The sequence below is a fragment of the Athene cunicularia genome (genome assembly GCF_003259725.1).
Source record: "Athene cunicularia isolate RWA chromosome 4 unlocalized genomic scaffold, athCun1 chr4_part1, whole genome shotgun sequence".
In the NCBI taxonomy this organism is placed as follows: Eukaryota; Metazoa; Chordata; class Aves; order Strigiformes; family Strigidae; genus Athene; species Athene cunicularia.
The window spans coordinates 39636062-39657193 of record NW_020799098.1 but is presented as its reverse complement, the minus strand read 5'-3'; the positions used below and the strand labels follow the sequence as shown (position 1 = coordinate 39657193).

At 38.6% G+C, this 21132-nt stretch overlaps 1 protein-coding gene across 1 annotated transcript in view; it reads left to right on the top strand.

The window, feature by feature from the left end:
* The window catches only part of GALNTL6 (polypeptide N-acetylgalactosaminyltransferase like 6), a 315463-nt gene that overhangs the window by 281459 nt on the left and 12872 nt on the right, over window positions 1–21132 (top strand). Inside the window, exons 8-10 of the mRNA XM_026847007.1 lie at window positions 646–753; window positions 10974–11195; window positions 19413–19529. Coding sequence (XP_026702808.1) covers window positions 646–753; window positions 10974–11195; window positions 19413–19529 — 447 coding nt within the window. The remainder of the gene's footprint in view (window positions 1–645; window positions 754–10973; window positions 11196–19412; window positions 19530–21132) is intronic.

Below are 21132 nucleotides of genomic sequence, written 5' to 3'. Positions count from 1 at the left end.
AGCCATGAAGTACTTGCAGCTCCCACCAGTGTTGACTGAATTTTGATTGCTCAGACCTGAGGCATCAAACCTGTGTACTCCAGATGGTTCTATCTGTTTCAGTATTAAAGTATTAATGATGAAACATAGCAGCATGTTCTTCTTTCTCTGCCTATATATATTTGATCAGAAGGAAATCGATTTTTGTTCCTTTTTCTTTACAAAATGAAGAGCATCTTAATATTTGAGCTCTGTATTCACTATTCAAAATATGTCAGGTGTTTTGCAAAAAAAAAAAAAAATTACTTCCAATTAATGGCTTGTTTTACTCACATAGGCTTCTTTTGAAATTTTGCTCCTGTATGTTTTAAACAACAGATGCAATAATATCTTGGCTGTGTTGAAGGAGGACCATTGTTAGATATTCTAAATATGTTTTAAGATTTTATTTTGAACATACTCTGCTTTTGAGCAGTGAAATTCCAGGTAGAAGAGTCTGCCATGTTACCTAATCCCAGCTATCAGCATGCCAAGAAGACCACCACTGTGACTGTGGAAGGGGACAGTAGGGAGTGTCATTTTCACATACCCATTACTTAAAATGCCTTTCTTGCCTTATTTGTTGCCAGGAATTATTCTCTCACTTGCTTTCTGTTTTCTTTCCAGGTATGGATGTGCGGAGGTGGCATGTTTGATGTTCCGTGCTCTCGAGTTGGGCATATCTACAGGAAGTATGTCCCATATAAAGTCCCTTCTGGAACCAGCCTAGCACGAGTGAGTAATTGGGTCTTGCTGTTTATCATTTTCATTCATCATCATCAGTTCCTTCATTCCCTGTGAACTAGTTTCCAGTAAACTATTAAAATGCAAAAAGAATGTTTCTTTATTTTTCTGAAATGAGATGTGCAATTGCTGCAGTTATGCTGCCTTCCAGAGATAAGATTGCCAAGAATTAAATGGAAGCTTAAAAATCTGGGGTTGAATGTCTCAGCACAGAACCTTGTTTCATGCTGTTTCAAAAGAACCTAGGAATAACCTAAGGCTTACAGTTATCGAATTGCAGAGTGTTGTCAGTCATGGTTTTCACAAGCAGGACAAATTTGAATGCACGCTTTCTTATGTCAGCAGAACAAGTACAATCTCACAGACAGGACGTTTTCTGAGGCAAAAGGACTGAGTAATAATGATTTGAGTGACTGTCTAATTATTTTGTAAAACCTGGTTCTGGAATAGAGCCAGTTTGGAGCCGCGTGAGTGAGAAATTACAAGACCTCTAGACATTTCTCAAAGACTACTGAACACATCCATATCCATGAGGGGCTTTTTGCTTAAGAGAAAATGTTCTATAACTTTCTGGAGATGTTCACGGGATGTCAAAAGATGGGAGACAAAGGGCACAGATGTAGCTTCCAGGCAGATAGTAGTATTTATTCATGCTTGAGTTTAATCTTTTCTGGTTTAGAGGAATTAAATAAAATGGCATTAATATTAAAAGTCTGCTTATTGCCATAGGGTAGTATTTTATGAATCATATTTTTTCTTAATAATGAAAATGTGGTATGAATAAAAGAATACATTTCTTGCTTTAAGGGGGAGATATTTTTGGTTTCAGCACCCCAGGACAAGGCTTACTGTAGTAACAGCAGCAGAGGGAAGAGGCTGCCTGTGCTGTCTGTCCAACAGCTGGCTAGACAAAGAAAAGGATTTGCCTTAAAAAAGCATCTGTGTAGACAGTGTGACACATGAAACAGTAATGAGATTAGTGGTGGTGTTAGTGGTGGTGAGAAAAACTGTATTGACTAAATTGTGAGATTAAAATCTTCCCCCAATATAGTTCTGTGTAGTATCAGAGTTTCCCCATACAGATTTTTACATTGGCTGAAATAAAACTGCTTTGTTTATGGTATCCCCTTCAAAAATCACACACAATTTGAAATAAGAAATCCAAACCTCAGGCTCTGTTTTTCTCTATTACAGCACAAAGCATGTCATTACAGAATATGCTGTCTCGTGCATTACCTGTAGGAGCAAATTACAGTCACTGCTATTTGGAATATTAGCTTCTCATACAGTTCAACACTTAACTAGTGTTCACAGAGGCACTTAAAGCCATCAGGTAGCCACAGCTTTCAGCCTCCCTTTACTATTAATTTTTGCTTGATTTCAATAAATCACTTATGAAATATTAACAAAAAACATTTCTAGTTATGAAAACAAAATATCTGCCTGGGCACAGACTGACTGGCCTGTATCTTGTGGGAAAAGATCTAGTGTGCTGGTAGGGTGAGTCTTATCCTTCCCATTCAAATAATGGATGGTTTCTTCTGTGTTGTGGGGGTCTAAAACATGATGCTTAGGTAAATTTCTGGTATATATTTATCACTGAAAGAAAACTTGAATTCTCAGGTTCCCAGCTTCTTTCCAGTACAATATTCTAAACCAAAACACTGAAGTTAAGATATGTTGCAATAAAGGCTGCCAAGAGCACAAGGTCTTCTGTATGTTTTAGTGTTTGGGGCTATCTCAATAACTAGCCAAGGAAGAGAGCTTAGTCTCTGACCCATCAAACTGTGTGTAACTTTAAGCCTAAAAATAGTAACTCTCCCTCATCCAAACTGGAAAAGGAAAAATAAGTAAATACTCATCTGCAGCCCAACTGTGATTCTATAAATGACTGCAAGAGCCCCTTCAGTAATTAAGGGAGAATTTCCCTTTTTGCAGATACTGCATTAAAGAATGACAGATTTTCCCATCCTATCCCACAGCAGCAGCACAAGGCAGACTGGAATTAGGAAAAGGACAGAGCTTCCCGACAAATTCAGGCATAGCCCAAATCATGCCATGGGATTCCTTTCAAGCTCTTTCAGCTTATGTTTGCCCTTAAGAAATAATGCTTAAAGTGAGCATTTTACCTGCCCTTGGGGTTTCACCTCTCTGTATCTTTTAGCAGCAAGTTTCAACACAGAGTTTCAGCCAGCTATGTAACACCTGAGCAATCTAAATATTTTTTTTAAAGAGCTGTGACCTGGCTTGAGCATCATATACACTTTATTAAATTGAGAGACTTGTCAAAAACTCTGTTCCACCTCCCTATCACTAACTAACCATTCGTGTACCACAAACAGTAAGTATGTATTGTGACATCAATTTTCTATGTCCTTATCATATTTCTTACTTTCTCATCTGTCACTTAAGATCTGCAAGGCCTACATGTATTTTTTGCTGGCACATATCCCATAAATTGAAAAGCATCCACATATGAAACACTGTCAGTAAAACTGGTGGTACGGAGCAAAAGTAAAGCAAACTGTAAATATGTGCAGTAAGTTTATAAAACAGACTGTGACAACCAAATGCAAATAAAAAAGCTGAATATTTTTATCCGGAGAGATTTTAAGATGTTGCTTCTTGCCAAATGCAGTCAGTGTCCAATTTACAGGTAATTGCACATAAAGCAAAATTAATGGGCATGCAGATGTCAACACTAATTCCATGTTATAAGGTGGAAGCACCACATAATTACTCATTCATTCCAAATCTGTCAACCTCGTAACTAATTTTTCCTGTTTGTTTTAGGTAAGACATATATAGAAAGTGAGCCCACAAATCTTAAAGTCTATGCAAGATGTTGCCCTATTAAAACATCTGAATTGTTTTACAGGGTTATTTTAGTTGCTCTGTGGTATTCTTGACTGTTGCTTCATTTTTAACAATTCTAGTGAAGCCATTTTCTTTTACCTAGTTACCTATGAAATCAGACTTTAAAATATTATTGGAATTTTCTTGTAGGTGTATTTCAGTTTATTATTTATTTTATTTAGTTTCCTATTGGGGGGGGATTTTTTTTCTATTTGTGATTCTGTAAAAGCCATAAGAAATTTAGCAATAAAGCTCACTGTTCCATAGGATATGCAGAGATGAACTCAGAGTTTCAAAATATATCTACAGAAATTTTTTTCGTTTGCAGGTATTTTACACAGCATTTTAGCATTTACTACAGAGCATTAGAGCATTAGGTCTTTCTGAAGGGAAGGGCCATTCCACTGAAGTTCAAGTTTGGATGCTAACCCAGCAGCGTGGTGAATCCTAACCATAAGTTGAATTCCTCCCTGCACGCCAGAACGTGGGATCCCAGAGCACAGTGATCCTCTGACCCAGCAGGCACAAGCACGATGACATTTGCCTCATTACACAGTGTCGCTGAATTGGAACTTGCACGAGTTTGGGTTCAGGAATTCAGCTGATAAAGGTGGGTTCAGATTCCCACCTGAACCATTTGCTCAGCCTGTGGCTTCGAAAAGGATCTTCAAAGAAAATTACTGTAGCTCTACCATCTGGTGTTATGACCACGTTTGCATTTTTGACAGAGCTTCCTTTAATATTATGACCATTTCGTTGGGGTTTTTTTCCAGCTGCAAATAATGTTTGGGGTTTTCTTAAAGCAGCCCATGAACATTTTATTTTCAGTTTCCAGTCAAGTTAAAAGAACCCAGAAGAATTGGTTAGATAATGGCTATGTTTTCTCGTGACTGGAGTGCAAACCGGTAGATGTGACATGCTGTTAAGGGAGCACTGCTGGGATTTTTGCAGCCACCTCTGTAGCACAAAAGACTGTAGCATAAAGTCAGTTATGATTCAGCAGTCACAGTAAGCAGCTGAAACATCAGCTTAGAATAAGCAGATTATTTAGGAATCAAGCAAGAATCACCTTCTTGCAACAGCACAGCTATAATATCTGATAATGATTATGATTATACAATACAGCTTTTAAGTTTCCATTATGTTTTCATTTCACAGATTAATAAATTAATCATTAAATTTAATTAAACCAAGATCTCAAACAGAGCACTTACCAAAGAAAATCTTCAAATTAATATTTTCTAATCCTTGAATACAAGAAAGTCAAAGTAATTTTTTTAAATGATGATTTATTTTTTTTTATATTTTCTCCAATCTGAATAGAGATTTTGCTTTTAAGATAATAAATGCAACAGGACAGGCAGCTTAGCTATCTGAAAGGAATATAAAGATGGAGAACTAGATGTTTCTAAACAATAACAACATCAAAGTGGAGGTAGCTACTTTCCAGGATTCCTTCAGTAGGCTAGCACTGGAACTCAAGTTACATGACTAAAGAAATCTATTTGGAATCAAACTCCTGAACTCTCTTCCAGGTTTAGCTGCAGAGGTGGGCTGTGGTCTATATGTGCCCACAGAGTATGGGTCTGTAAAGCGAGCATGGCAGTAGCCAACAAATCTGTGGAGATGCTGTCACACTGTCACTGCTTTCCGCAGCTCCCCTACAGCCAGCCTGCAGAGACCTGCAGCCGCAGAGCTGGGGGCAGGCAGCATCCTCATGGGGACCTGCCCATCCCTTCCCTCCAAGCCCCGCAGGCCAACCTCAAGTGAGCCAGCGAGCGGAGCTGTAACCTTTAGTCAGTGCCCTAGTTTTTTTGTCTATTTTTCACTTTTTTCCACTTTTGAGGATGTGTAGATCCTCAAATTTTTTTGCAGTGGAGATGCAACCCTTTATAGAGAGAATGAATGCCTGACTGTTTTCAGATGACATCTGTAGAATTTCAGTTCTAGGTATTTGCAGACTACAGGCTGAGAATAAATAGTCTCTTGCTTCTCTGCCAGTTGTGCTAACCCTCACAGGAGTTATTTATGTATACCACCAGCTTTGTCACCTAGTTAGCACACCATCTTCCATAGAGATGCATTTCTTTTATGCCTGCAGACATCTCTTTATTTGGTTGGGGTTTTTTTACACAAGTGCAAACCATTGCTGGAATGAAACCCAGTTAAGTTTTAAACACAGTTAAGTGTTAGGCACAAAAGCGGGAAAAAACAGGTTATGCAGATGAAATGAAACAAATAATCAAACCATTGTGCTGCTTTAGTGCCACCAGATAACAAAAATCTAGTTTACAACATCTGGAGAAACTGAAAACAGGAATTACATTTTTATATTAGTTTAAATGCTTCATCTAGAGCGTCAGCTGGAAAAGATGCAACTAGAGGATGGAGTTGCAGAGTCTCACAGTGCGGAACAGAGTACAGCTGGGTAGCTCTCTTATCAGTGCTGTCATTACAATCCAGCACACTAGCCACAGTTAGGAAATGTGGAACTACCCCTCCCACGCTAGGGACCAATCTAGTTAAACCTTGCATAGAGGGAATATTTATGAATCTGTCCTTTGACATGTCCCTGCCTCACTCCACTTTTCCATTCTCATGGCCAGCATCTACTTTCTTCTTACTGCATTTGAGTAATACCACGTCTCTTGAAAATGACAGATGACCTTACATGCTTAAAAAGAAGGGACAGTCATTTGATCAGAGAGATGTATCTTCCCTACTCACTAAAGAAAGTGAAAGAGACAAAATGGTCCATGAAAAATTTATTTTTTTCAAGTATAGAAGTCCTCATTTATCTCTTCTTTCTTCAGTCGAGTTGATTTAAACTCTTTTATTGAGTCCAGGTGTCAGTGACATTGTGACTTACTGTCTTGTAGACTATTGCTGAGTGAAAATACAAAACAAAGTCACAGTCTGAAATGTGTGAGTTCAGACAAACTTAAAGAAAACTTCTGTAAATGTAAGCCCTATGGTAAATGATTTACCAGAGAGTAAAATCTTAACAGTGGCACAGAACTTAATTATATCAAGAATGTGTACATGGGCAACTGATGACAGCTGATTAGTCAGTCTTAGTGTGGTTGCCATTACTTTTGTATGCATCTCACAGCTTCTTGGTGACAGCTGTCACAACCTTATATAGAGAGATATGCATCTACTAAAATATCAGTGGGCTTTATTTATTCTCGTACAGAATTTTTTTGCTGAAAATGACAAGAGAAAGAACAAATTATCATTGGTCTGTCATGGATAGGTCCTGAGAAACTCTTCAGATGTCCATCTAGAGTCCCTGTGACTTCCTTACATTGTGTGTCAATTCATGGAACTCATTAATATTGAATTGATCTTCATTTAATTGCTCCTATTTAATGTTTATTTTTCCTTCTTTTCTGTTAAAAGACCAGGGTAACCAATCTGGACATCTGTAACCTTGCAATGAATTTGACAACCAAGCTAAACCAGCAGTTTTCAGATGTAGAAACATTCGTCATCTTTCCTTTCAGTATGCACCTAGGTGAGGTGTTCAGACTGAATCCAAGCAAGTGTGATCTACCACAAAGATATCCTAAAACTAGTTTTTCTTATTGATAAAGATATTTGATGCCATTTCAGAAACTGGCATTTAAATGAGCTTTCTTTAGAAGATTATGCAAAGAGTAACAGAGACAAAAATCAAGATTCAAATCTAAGTCTCTTTTTGTTTGTTCTAAATTCTTTGTAGATTAACTTCACTCTGAGACTGGAGTGCTTAAATGATGCTGTAAAATGTTCACAAAATGCTACCTAATCTGGTGGGCTCTTAAACTCCTTTGAGCTGTAAATTCTGCAGCAGTATGAACACAGACATGGTAAAGTCCTAACAAAGTCAAACTGCTTAGCACCTGTTTTACAGCTAGTGTCTGTCAAGATTTGGTAGCTATTTGTAACCATTCCCACTTGTGGACCTTAATTTATTGATATGCTCGGATTGCATCTAGACTTGTCTAAGGCTCAGGTAAGGAGGAAGCAACCATCCTCCTCTCTCCATCATATCATATATTCACCCAGGTTGTATAGGAAGGGCAGCACTGGGAGACTCGTAAAGGACGTGAAATCACAGTCTTCCTTTACAGTAAGTCACTTGATCGGTAGGCCTTAAAGTGTTCAGAGATGAGCACTCTCATTTTGGTTGTGCTCCTCTACCTTTGTGCTGTGATAAGGTGAGTAAAAAACCAGCACCTCACTGCCGTAATTTGCCCAGAAGAGTTACGTTTCTAGGAGGTTGTTTGCATAGGGCAACTTTTCATGCTGTTAGACAGCCAGCCACAGAATGAGGATCTTTATGAGAGCTCACTCATCTCATCTCATACAGCCTGTATTTTTGCTCCAGACACACGCTAAGTTAGCATGTTATAAATAGGAATGTAAATGCAGTTTGACTTTATTGTGCAAGGTTGCACCAGACTTTCAGGACAGCAGCTCTTTCTGACTGCATTCATTTCAAGTGTGGGGATTAACTGCAATTTGAACTTTTGCTACTAGTCTGTACACATCTCTGTTAAAAGGAATTATGGTGATTACTGAACTTGCATAGTGGTAATAAGGAGAAGAAACCCATGCTAATTGAAGTCAACAAACCTCTTTGAAGTGTTTGGATGCTGAGTGCTTACTTCCTAGTGACTGGCAACTTAAGAAAGAGCTTCCCACTACTCCAGGACAGAGAGTTCCTTGCAGTCATGGTTATAAACAGTCTGGAAATCTAGATATAGCAAATCAAGAGTCTGTATTTTTAAAAGGGAACTATTAAAATTCAAAGGGCTGCCTCATAAGAGTTCAGTTTATGACAGTAAAAACATGCTAAGGATAATATATAGGTTCATTACAGGATCTGGCAAAGTTTGGGAAATTTTTTAGCATACAATGGAGAAAATGGTCTTGGAAGAACTGGGGAAAAAAGTTTTAAATAGATTTGTTTAAAGTGTCTTACCTGACATTTGAGGAATGATGAGAAGAACTGATTTTTATTTTTTTTTAATGCAACATTTTGGTAGGTACACCCCACCCCACCCCCAAACAGTGATAAAGGGCTTATTGAAAAACAAAGAGCTTTTGACTGCTGAATGAGAATTTTAAGCTAGTGACCAGTATAATATCAAGATTTCTGTTGGACTCCTGTTTTATTCAATTATAATCATCTAAAGCAGAATGCAGTTCTTTTAGTGCAGCCAAATACCTAAAGAGAAAACTCCAGCAGAGACTACTCTTAATACTGATGGAGTAAGTCACTGCTGGAGTTACTTTGATTTTTTTCTTTCCTAAGAATTTTTTTACTATACTTTATTGTATGCTTCTTTTTGCAGTATGATTTTTAAATATGGAAATAGCACTACCAGATAAAGTGATTGCAAATAATAGTTTGATATTTTCTAGAACAGTCTTAAACTGCACTTGCATTGTAGTAAATTAAGTGTACAGCATTACAGTGGAAGATGTGCTAGAAAGGTCACACCTATTTTCATGATTATGGCTTCTTAGTTTAATGTACTTAATCATATTTTGGCCCCATCTACAAAGTCTCATCACATAGTATTTTTACTAGGAGACTTCTGTGTTACAGGGTTTCTACGAGACAGGTGAGATTGTCATTTAGACGTTCTTGAAATTGTTCTGGTTTTCTTTGTCCTACCCAGTTCCTTTATTCTTGAATCCTAAATTATTGGAATTTAGGTTTTCATGAAATTATAACAAAAGTGCCCTTATGTGGGGCACAAGCCATTTTTGGGTAGGAATGTAAGTTGTGGGTTCTTATACTGCTTTCATTTAACTTGCTTTATCCCTGCAGGTTTTAACATATTTGCTTCACAGAGAGAAAGCACATAGAAACTTATCTTGCAGTGTCAGCTAAAAGTACTTCATTTGTTCTGTGTCTTTCTGTCTTTGTGTTCATAGATACAGATAAGCCTTATTAGTTCAGAGACATTTAGTTAGCATGGATTAATAAAATTCAAGAAAGGGATTTTCAAATGAATCTTGAAAGCAAGAGTACGAATCAGGCTTACTTAGATGCAGAGAATGTTCTGAGAAGAAACATTACCTTATGGTGATGATAATCAGATGTATATTGTCTTCCAGCTTATTACAGAGCAAATCTCAGCATTTTGCAGTTAGTGCTCTATAAAAAGAATATTACAAAACTTGATGATCTTGTTTTTACAAACAAAGCAATAAGAACACCCTAGTATCTCAGTGTCATCCAGTGAGATGTTGCTTTTTTGGTGGGATAAGAGGTTATTGGGCAGCTGTGGAAATACAGAATAGGCTAAGCCTGTAATCCACTACAACACCTGCATATAAATTTGTGTAGATTGAGTTTCAGGAGGAATTTTAAAAACAAGCAAAAACACAGGAAAATTTGCCCCCAGCCTATTTAGACCATGACGTTAAATAACAATAAAATATATCTCTTCAGTCTCATCTATTCAGGATTTTTCCTTAAAAGTCTTTTTTTTTATTTTATAATTTGAATAAATTCTTATGCGACAAAATAAGCAATTCTGTTTCCTGTAAAACACCAACAAAAATAAACTTTGTGGGACATAAGCCAGAACTGGTTTTCACGGAACAGAAATAGGTTAGCTGTGTCTATGGGATGAATGCAGAAAGCCACAAATTGCTATACCTATCCCATGAAATGCTTTGCTTCAGGTCAGTTCCACTTCAGGTTTATAGGGTTATATGCTGTGCTTTTGCACAGACTTACTAGTACACCAACACCGTAAAGCCTCCTGTCCAAAGGCAGTGCAAAACCAGCTGGGAAACGGGGCAGATCAAGCTCGTGACTGTTTGTCCCCATACATGCAGAACTGACTCTAAAATTTAGGTAGGAATTGCTGGGTGACTAAGCAGTATGATGGTAGCTGAAAATTCAGATGCCTTTCAAATGCAAAGTGAAATACATCAGAAGGAATGATTTGAACCATTCATGCACATTAGTAGGTTATTAACTAACAGGAAAAAAATGTAGGTGCCAGTGTGAGCAGCTGAAATTCTGTTCAACATCCATCATTAATCAAAAACTCATGTGAAGATACATAAAGAATAGGAGGGAAAAATAAGATGTCTAACAGACAGAAGATTGTATCTTACAGAGTGAACGGGAAAGCAGGGTATTTAATACTCCATAGTGTTTGCTCAACACTGTAATGAAGATAGCATACATTTACCAGTATTTTTCCATGTGTTAAAACTGAGAAATTCGACCAGCTAAGCTTAAAAGTTGTGTGGACTGCTGAATTTTTTTAAATTCTCCCCATTAGAAATACTATTCACTCCAAGCATGAAGAAATTAATGATTGCTTTTTTCTGCTGCATAGAACCTGAAGCGTGTGGCAGAGACATGGATGGATGAGTTTGCAGAGTACATTTACCAGCGACGGCCTGAGTACAGACATCTCTCAACTGGTGATATCTCTGCCCAGAAGGAACTTCGCAAGCACCTTAAATGTAAAGATTTCAAGTGGTTCATGGCTGCAGTAGCTTGGGATGTCCCCAAATATTACCCTCCTGTGGAGCCTCCACCTGCTGCCTGGGGGGAGGTAAGGAATTAGATCAAATTTAAATGAATCTAACATTTTACATTGCAGGAAATTAAAACTATAAAATTAGATTTTGCTCCTATGATAAGTAGTGTTATTAAGGGAGTTCACAGCGATTGGAACAATCCCTGAACTAGCCATTAAAATGAGAAACTGTCGTGTCTTAGAACTATTGCTGTCCCTTTTATAATTTATTACAATTTTGTGTGTACAGGCTATAAGATGCATGCACAGTGAGGACAAGAATGTGGAAAAGAGTACATAGTGCTCATTCTTACATGTCACAAGATGATTTTAGATTCTGAAAATCACCTTAGTAAAAAGGAGGTCTGAAGTCAACGCTTCTTTTTTTGCATATTCATTTATATACCTCCTCCTGTTTTTACAAGGACAATTGTATGTAGGTGGAGTCAGCTTTGCTCTGTTTTGCTCACACATGCAGGTGTGATAAGCAAAGCCTGGATCCTTTTCTTTTAAAAAGACTGGTTTTGCTCAGCTTGTGGTCTGCATTGTGTAGATGCTGTCATGACCAAGTACTGGTAGCAGACAAATGCAATTTCTTGTTTGGGGAATGAGGGGAGGGAGAGGCCACCAAAGAGAAGCCTATATCCAAGCATCACTCCAGAGCAGGAGGTGACCAAACAGCCTGCTGGAACTCTCCATCCTTGATCACAAATGTTCTGCATTCAGACCTCTCTGGAGAGCAGAGCTCTAGCACACCTTGCTTTGACAGTTTGTTTTGTGTAGAAGAAAGGAAAATACAAAGAGTGCAGGGATAAGAAATTACTTCCATAGCTACACTGAAAAACTGCAGTGGCCTTTTACCCCTAGGAACTACAGTGGTTTCAGTCCAGTGGTTTCAGTCCAAAGATGGCATGCAGAGGGCTTTTTCCTCTCAGTTCACTAATATTTCTAAAGAAGGTTTTGCTCTTTCAGTGTATTGTGCTACTTTTTTAAAACCATAGGAATATTTCTACTGTGAGTTATGGCCTTCTCTAATTTTGCTGGAGATGTTCTTGGGGCTCTCAGGCAATTACCTTTTATATATGAAACCAACGGTTGAAGTTGAAACTTTGACCAAAACACTTGGCAAGATTACTCATACCTCTGCATATCCCCACTCGTCAAGGCTGGACTGTGCAGGGGATTTCTAAACACAGGTGTCTCTACTATTCTTCAGAATGTCTTTTTTAAAAAGCAAATTACCTCATTGTGAGATTTTAAAATTAACTTTATGTAGAAGTCCTTAATTCTTCTTTGTAACCTACCAATTACAGGAACTTCAATTTATGTGTGTCTTACTGTTTGCTATTTCTTGGCAATAATTAATTCCTCTGTTAAAGTTTCTTCTATCTTTGATGCTTCTGCCCACACTTTATGGGATTCATGTATACCAAGAGGTAAGGGGTTTATCAGTGGAAGTCAGGCTGGATCAGGGTGCTGTGACTGCTACTATGATCTTCCTTCACCATCTTCCACATGTGCATCCTTGGAGGATGGTGATCATGAGATGTGTAATGTCTCTGGTCAGCTGACTTAACTCAAACAGAGGGTCCAAGTGGAAGAGGCTGTGATTCAGGTATTCATTCTTTTCACAGTAATATTAATATATTCTTTGCATAAAATCAAGACTTTTAAAAAAGTCACTCAAAGACCATAGCAGTGGTATCAAATCTGTACCTTAAAAGCACTTACTGAATTCTTGGGAAGTGAAGACTAAAGGGCTTTCTTTTTCATCTAAAATGAACTTTCTCTAAAATAACAAGAAGTTTCAGCCCTACTACTCTACTTTTTCCAGAGACTGTCACATTCCTATGAAGTTTTAATTAATTTGTTGGCACTTGCAAGGAACTTGAACAAACTTGAAGGTCAATGGCTGTCATAATTAGAAGCTGAAAGAGGAAAACAGACTGTGTGTTATTGCTTTGTATGAATCAAGCAGCTCTAGAAACCTTGCTGATTATACACACCAAAAACCTGTGCCAAGACTGACTGTCATTTAGTACCCTCTCTGCTTCCACTTGGAAAGACTTTACATCTGCTTGTCTGTGACAGTCTCAGAAAGAATAAACAATGAGGTACTCAGACAATTTTTGGCTCCAGTATTTTGATATCTAGCTAGTAAAAGCATGTGGTGTGAAAGCAGACATCTCATAAACAGCCTCTGCACAACTCCTCTTTTTTTTGCAAACACATTTATTTAAAATCCGACTCTTACATTTCTTGACAAAATCTGTTCACAATGGAGAAGAAGGAAATTTGAAAAACAAAAAATGATCATCTTCACTACATTTGTCATGGCCTTATCTCTTCTGCATGTTTGTGCCTTTTGTCCTTTTTAGCTGGCGGGGTGTACATTCCTTTAATACTCTGTTCAGCCTTGTAACATCTGAAATATGTTCAGTCAAGCAATGTAACAGCAAATACAGACAGATTAAGGTTAGTGAGACTGTCAGTTCTGTGTCTGGGTGAGATAATTATACTCTTTCCTCCCCCGCTGTGGAAAAAAAGGAAAGTTTTCAATTAGGTTTTGTTCATATCCTTTTGAATATACCAGTAAGTATGCTACCAGTTGAAAAGCAGTAATGCCCATCTGATTCTAAAACAGAATAATTTATTTGTAATATGTATTTGAAATCCTGTGGAAGGAAGTTAAAACAATAGCTGCATTAGGTGAGATTTGGACGCCAAATGTTTTTTTAGGAAGTACTCATGAATCTACAAACTGTAATCCAGCATGAATATATTGTGTGGATATCACAGCTTCCAACAATACCTTTGAAAACACCTTTTACAGTAAGTCAGTCATACAATGTCGTCCATTGTAATTTATTTTAGACTTCATGACTCCTATAGTCAAGGTGATATGAAAAAAAAAAAATTGGTTTACTCAGTCAAAAGGGGAATTTAAGGTTGGTTTCATCTGCTGTTACATGAACTTGTTATTCAATGATTTAATACACAGCAAGTCTCAGTCGTTGCAGCAGTGCTAAGCTGTAGGACCTGAAAATACTAATTTCTCAGTCCCAAATTTCTAGATTTTACAGAACTGTTTTACGGCACTGACATGAAGCTGAGTGACACATTTGAAAAAGGATTAAAGCCTAAGAACTCGCTAACTTCTCTTTTGATTACTTTCTTTTTTTAATAAAGTGTCATCCTCATACCCTTAATGAGCCAATCTCAGCCCACCAAGTGTCACACATCTGTTGTACGAAAGCAATATAACCGACTATTCCCCACCTTGCACAGACTGAGTGTTGCACAGCTGGGCTGTTCAAATTCTTTCATCGGGATCAGTGTCACACTGAATAACAGAGTCCCCTGTTCCTTCAGTTAGGTCTTTGGCAGTGCTTGACTACTTTTAACTTCAACTTTTCCTTTTTATGCCTCACACAAAGGATAAATACTTTTAAAATTACTATGTATCGGTTGACAGGAAAGGTGGTTCATTTTTTCATATCTGATCTGTAGATATTAATGGCCCTGGGGTTATCTGAGAATGTGAGCAGAGCACTAAAACTCGCTGTAAGTGCTGCTCAAACATAAAAAACCCAACATAAATGAACATTGCTAATGTCTTCTAAGAGCTACAGCTACTTTTGTATTTGAGGCATTAAATCAGATGTATGGAAAGTATTACACAAACTGATAGCACCAAGGTGCCTCTCTAGCTGCTGTATTGGGACACCCTAAAGATAGTCCCAGCACCATCTCCGCATTCATCATTCTAACGGGTGACCATACTGAACATAAAGTTGTCTTTAGATTGCTGCGCTTTCCCACTTTCTGCTTTTGGCACAGATGGTTTCATGCCATGATGAGCATGCAGGATAGCTCCCAGGACCCCTGAGAGTTCCTCTCCCTCTCTGGCTCACCGCTTTCTGCCACCAGGAAGGCTGAAGTGTCCCTGGCTGACAGCCTGGCTCCAGTGCAGGCAGGGCAAGGCTGCAGGAGCCAGGACATCACCCACTACCTCATCAGCAAGTTTCACAGGAACTCATTTGCCTGTGAACAAAGTTGTAGAGTTTTAGAATTATCAAAGAATACTGGTCAATATAACCCCTGGACCCTGGAAATCTTTGATTTCCCCCTGTAATTTCTTTTCAGCCTAAAATACATTCCCTTAAGAGGAAAGGGGAAATTCTCTTTGCTTTAAAGTAAAAGGGGTTAGGGGAGGTTGTCTTGGGTTTTTCCCAATTTAACATGGAGCATGCAAGTGTGTCCATTACACAGCTCCTGACAAAATGTTCAAAAATCTCAAAATTAATCCTAGCAGGTTGTATCAATGGCCTGCAACCCTTCCTTTTCCTCAGAAGACTGTTGCTTTTCTGATGAGAAGATTATCATGGTAAACAGCACATCCATTGCTTTCCAGTTTCCATTCCATGCTTACGTACTAATGACAAATACTATGGTTTTGAGAGTGTAGTGCTAGACCATCTTAATCTGCTTCTCCCATGGGGAGCTTATTAAATCATGTAACTGCTGGCTTTCTGCAAAACTCCAACATTAATTTAACCAGAGGTCAAGTTATCTGGGAGACCATATATTCTCCAATATGTAAACTGTGTTTGGCAACACCTGATTTTATTTTTTTTTTTAATTTTTCTTCCCTTTCTTGATAGGTGGCCAAAAAGATATTTTCTTTTTCTTTTTCTTTTTTTTTTTTTCTCTTGAATACCTGTCCATCAAATCAGCAGCATCAGATGTCAAGAGGTAACAGTGTCTTCTTCAGACCTAAGGTCTAGGCTTTCAGGCCTTTTGTTCTCCTGTGTTCCAGCTCCTATTTTACATCACATTCCTCTTTCCCCATTGCAGTGCTAGCAGCATAAGCTATTTCTTTCTCAAGGCCTGGCCTACTCCGGGGAAGTTTTTTTAACACAGGCTGGTTAACTTAGAGAAAGGAAGACGTAGTTTTAACATAAGTTCACTGCTTTTTGTAAAACCCTAGGATTACTGCATCTAGGCTTACCCAATGATTTCCCCTTATGGCTTGCTACCTCATTTAAAGCACAGAAGTCAGACACTACACCAGCAGAAATCCCACTCAGGTGACATGTTTTTGTTTCCTGAGCATCAGTGCAGCACTGAGAAGCCTCTACATCCTTGCTTGGGCACCTCCAGTGTAGAGGAAGGAGAAAATGGACCCCTTAGAGTTTGTATTCTCTGTACTTTTACACCTCATCTGCTCTCTGTAAGGACTACAGGGCCCGTAGCCTTAGCATCTATGTCCCAACGTGTGTCATGGTGGCATTTCAAGGACTAAACATGCGTAATGACTTACATGTAGTGTCCTGTGCTTTTTTCAGAATGTGTTTAGTTCTGAAACAGCCTTGAAGATCACCACTAACCATCCTTGTTAGTCCATACAGACTCTCGAAAACATACTTTTCCCATATGCTTATCTGCGTGAATAAAATGATAGCATTTAAGGTTGACAAAATAAGCTTTCCACATAGCAACTCAATGCCCTTCCTCCATGGGTGAGAAAATCTTTCTCCTGTTGATGCCCAGTCTCTACAGTTGCACAAATACGAACATTGGAAATGTGAGTGTATTAGGATCACTAGCTATTTCTTTGACAGTTGTTAACTCATAACCTCAAAAATTTGAAATCCATTGTGCTATGTGACTGGAGACAAGGCAGTTCAAATGCATATTGATGTATAAATGAGAAGAAAGCCTCTCCTTGCTGTGCTTCTGCTTTCCTTCCTTCATCCATGAAAGGCATCTTAGGGGATTTGCAGGCCATGTGGTGCTGGTGCTTGGCAGAACATTTCCCATGGCTCTGGCAGCAGCACGATGGCTCAGTTCAATTTCTAGTAACTGCCAAGGCCACACAGAAACGCCAGAGAACAAAAGCACAGACTTGACTGAAATGCCTGTATTACACAAAGAAAATGAAAAACAAACCATGACCCCTCTGCAGTTGAAAGGAAGGATAAAACAACAAAAAAAGAATGTGCAAACATGTAAGCTGCAGCAAACCACAGGAAGAACTAACTCGAGGAAACCTTTCAGTAGTAGAGGGAAGAGAAGAGGAAATAAAGAACAGGGGAGACAGATTCCAACAGTGAAGGAACTAAATGTAGCTTCAGCTCAAACCTTTTTCAGAAATTCATTGAATGCATTTACCGCATAGTCAAAATGGCTGAGAATGGGATGGAGCGATGCCATCGAGACAAAATGGTGAAAGCCCTTTAATCCAATAAGCATTCATCGGACATGTCATTTCACAACTCTGATTCACATAAATATACCCTAATCATTAATGGCAATTGTTATCAGCTCCATTTTAATTAGTTTGCACGCTCTAAGAACAGAACTGATGTATCATTTCATTTTGTATTAGGCCAGTAATCTTTATTTATACAATGTGAATTTAAGTGCATTGAGAAATGATTGAACACTCTCCAAAAAGTTATACTTGAAGTAGGTATTTCACATGAAGCTTTAAAAATATAAAATTAAAATCTATTCTCCTTATTATTCTTTCCTGTCTCTTTTTCTGGGTGATATGAAAATGCAGGCAGGGTTGATGAGAACTGATTACCTTTCATCTTCTTTTTTCAATTAACATGACCCTTTGTACTGTGGGACTGCTCAGTGCTGGGTTTCTGCATCTGGTTGTGTGTATGAAATGACAGTGTTTTACCTCATCTGTAGCAATTTTTATTTTCTTGAAAAAAAGAAAAAATACTCCAGAACTGGGCTTGTCCAAGTTCTAGAAGAATACTTTTCTGAGCTCTGGTGCAGGCTCAAAGGTTCTTGGAGCCAACTGGTCAAACTGATGCTCCCCCATCATTTGCATAATCTGCTCTTTCCTAGGCCAAATAAATTCAGCTCCTAAAACCTTTCCTGAAGGTGACATTTTTTACATTTTCTCCACTTCCTGTTACTTTCCCATCTATCTAAATATTTCTTAGATCATGGTGAATACACTAGATTCCAGTCCTCCAGAATCAGAGAAAGAGCAGAGTAGCTCTTCCATGTGTCTTGCAAGCATGAGGATTGCCCCTCCCTGCAATGTTTTGCGCTATGCTGAGAAGTTTTCCATCCTTTGGATGTGCATGAGATATGCAATGGTGATGTTTACATTTGTCTAACATGATATAGCAACAACAGTGATTTCGAAAATATTTTCCATGGAAGAATACAGATGTCAACTCAACTGTATCTCCATTCAGTATCTAGTTTTTCTTTTTTTTTTTTAAATAAGGATCACAGTAGTAGCCAGAATGTCAAAATATGCACCTGCTTTCTATATATCAATCACACCTATAGAACTGGTGCATGTTCCCATGCACATGCATGCACTTTGATTACTCAGTTTCTGTGTATCTCATCAACAGCATTTTTTTTTTAAGAAATCCTCCTCATTCTGGAGGTGTCTAAAGGATTTTTTTTAATAGCCCAACTAAGGCACTCAAGAAGAAACGTGCATGTATTTGCAAAATAACTTCGGTATTTTACTCTTTCTGGTGGCTATGGGCAACCTACTCCTTTTCAACCCAGTCTTTCAAAAAGATACATCTGGAAGCAGTGGTACATAACTGGTATGACTGATAATCACAGATTAATACTTGCTTCAGTCTCAAAAATTATATTTTCCTTTTAAGAATAAGTTACATTGCAGAGTGTTTGCAGAGGACATGCTGACAGCACAAGGAACCTCCATGGGTAGGCATAGTTTCAGTACAGATTTGTTAAAAGTACTTTTTATGCACCTTGGGCACTAGTGTGTGACCTTATCTACAATGGTGTTATTGTGTCAAAGTAAGAACAAGGATTGAAACAGGGCGTGCCTGTTAAGAAATATTGATCCAAACACTGTGAGAGACTCATACAGAAATAATTTCCTCTTAATACAGTTGATCAGTCTTGCTCTGGTAAGAGGGAAGAAGCATCAGACCAAGCTTTGAACTTCTCTGATGTTTTTTCTTTTAGTTTCTTTGCATGAAAATATTTCATACAGACCTACCTTTCATTTGTTAAGCAGAGTATTTCAAACTTTGCTGCTTCTAAAGATGCTCCCTAAAAGAGTATTTCAATCGAGGACATGGCTCTCTACCCTGTAAAAAGTAATTCCCACCAGTTTTATGTAACTAATAGTCCGTCTCAAGCCCTTCAGAGCTAAACTCCTAACCCCCTAGATGTTGGAAGCTCTATTCCATAGCCTGGTTTAATGTGAAATGTTGCTGCTTGGTTTTGCAGATTCGAAACGTGGCAGCCAACCTCTGTGTGGACAGTAAGCACGGAGCCACGGGGACTGAGCTGAGGCTAGACGTCTGCGTGAAGGATGGCTCAGAACGAACGTGGTCACACGAACAGGTATTTTAATGGTGGAAAGATAAAAGCAGGTTAAAATTGTTGCTTCTCTTTTCCAGTTTCTAAACATTTCTCTGAGGGCTTCTCATTTTCCTAAGGCAAAGCAGGGTGTAGAAATAATTTGTGAATGATTGCTGACTTTAATGGCTTTTTACAAAGTACTCTTTAACATAACCTTGGACATTCCAACCACCACCAGGGCTGTATATTCATCTTAATTTCTAAAAGGAATTGCAATGCCCAAAGAGATTTTTGGTGCCCCATTCTCCCTCATTGTGTCATGAAAACACGTTGATTTTGGTTCAGTTACCTGAAAATATTTTAAATATAGTAGCTGGGCTTGTAAAGCTCTAGTGGTTTTCTGCTTCTATGCTTTCATCTCAACAAGTGGTCATATTTTAAATTAATATGAGGCATAAGCAAGATAAAGGGGTAAAAGATAGAAAGAAAAGGTTTCACAAAGACAAGGGATGATAAAGAATTTAAAAAAGCTTTTATCTAGGTTGCTTAGGTAGAAAAACATTTGCTTTCAGGAGTACAGAGGAAAAGAGCTCTAATTTGTACTCACTGTTGCTGTGAATGCCATAGGAAAGGGATCAATGACCCAAAAGTTGTGGATCTGGCCAATGTATGCAAAGAGAATCTGGATGAAAAGTACAACCTAACCATTTATTAGCAATTTTAGTGGATGTGCCTTTCACAGGGGAAGGTCCCAGATTAGAAGAAATTTCCAATACTGAGGAGAAAAATTGACCTGACAGTCACACACAGCACTTTATAAAAACTTAGAAGCTCAGGACAGAGGACATCTGAGGGGTATTTGAAGTGCTAAGGTCAAGAAATCATTCTCCAAGGATACAGAGAAATGCAGGGGGAGAGGTGCAAGTGAATGAAACGGAGAAGCTGAAGAATGATCACAAATTAGGTAAGTGCCAACATGGGGAAAAAAAAAGTTGCTGAAAGAAGTCTTCTTCACATAGCTGCCAAAGATGTAGCCTAGTCACTAGAGAAATATAATCCTTTTCTGTTTATGACAGACATCCAGTATTTCAAACAATTAATTGAAGTTGTATGGTTCAGACTAGATCCCCACAGTGCTCCCTGGCTTTAAAATCTGCAAACCTGAAGAGCTCCAAACCCTCCTCAGGAGGGGAGGGAGTCCTGAGACTGCCAGAGATGAGAGAAAGCAGGGAAGAAAAGTGGATGAAAAGGTGAAAGAAGACCCCAAAAAAATAGCAGGGAAAGCAGAAAAATGGGAGACTTGAAATATCCTTTGAAGGCGTGAGTTCTTGTGAGGAAAGGGACAGGATGCAAAGGGAAGAGGATGGGGGGAACGCGTGTTTGAGTGTAGTCCGGCGCACTGCCGTGTTTGGGATCAGACTCGATGTAAAGGTCTCACGCTACACTAATGATGAAAAACGACTTCACTACAATAAATAGCGTTAAACTAGCACGGAAGTGGTTCAACCAGCCAGCTCCTCCGCTCGCAGAACCAGAACTGGGAGCCTCAAGCACGTCCGTGCGTGGCGTGCGCTCCAGGGACAGCACGAGTTCCTTCTGCCGGGCTGGCGCGGAACGGCGCGCACCTGCTCGCCGCGGGTAGCGG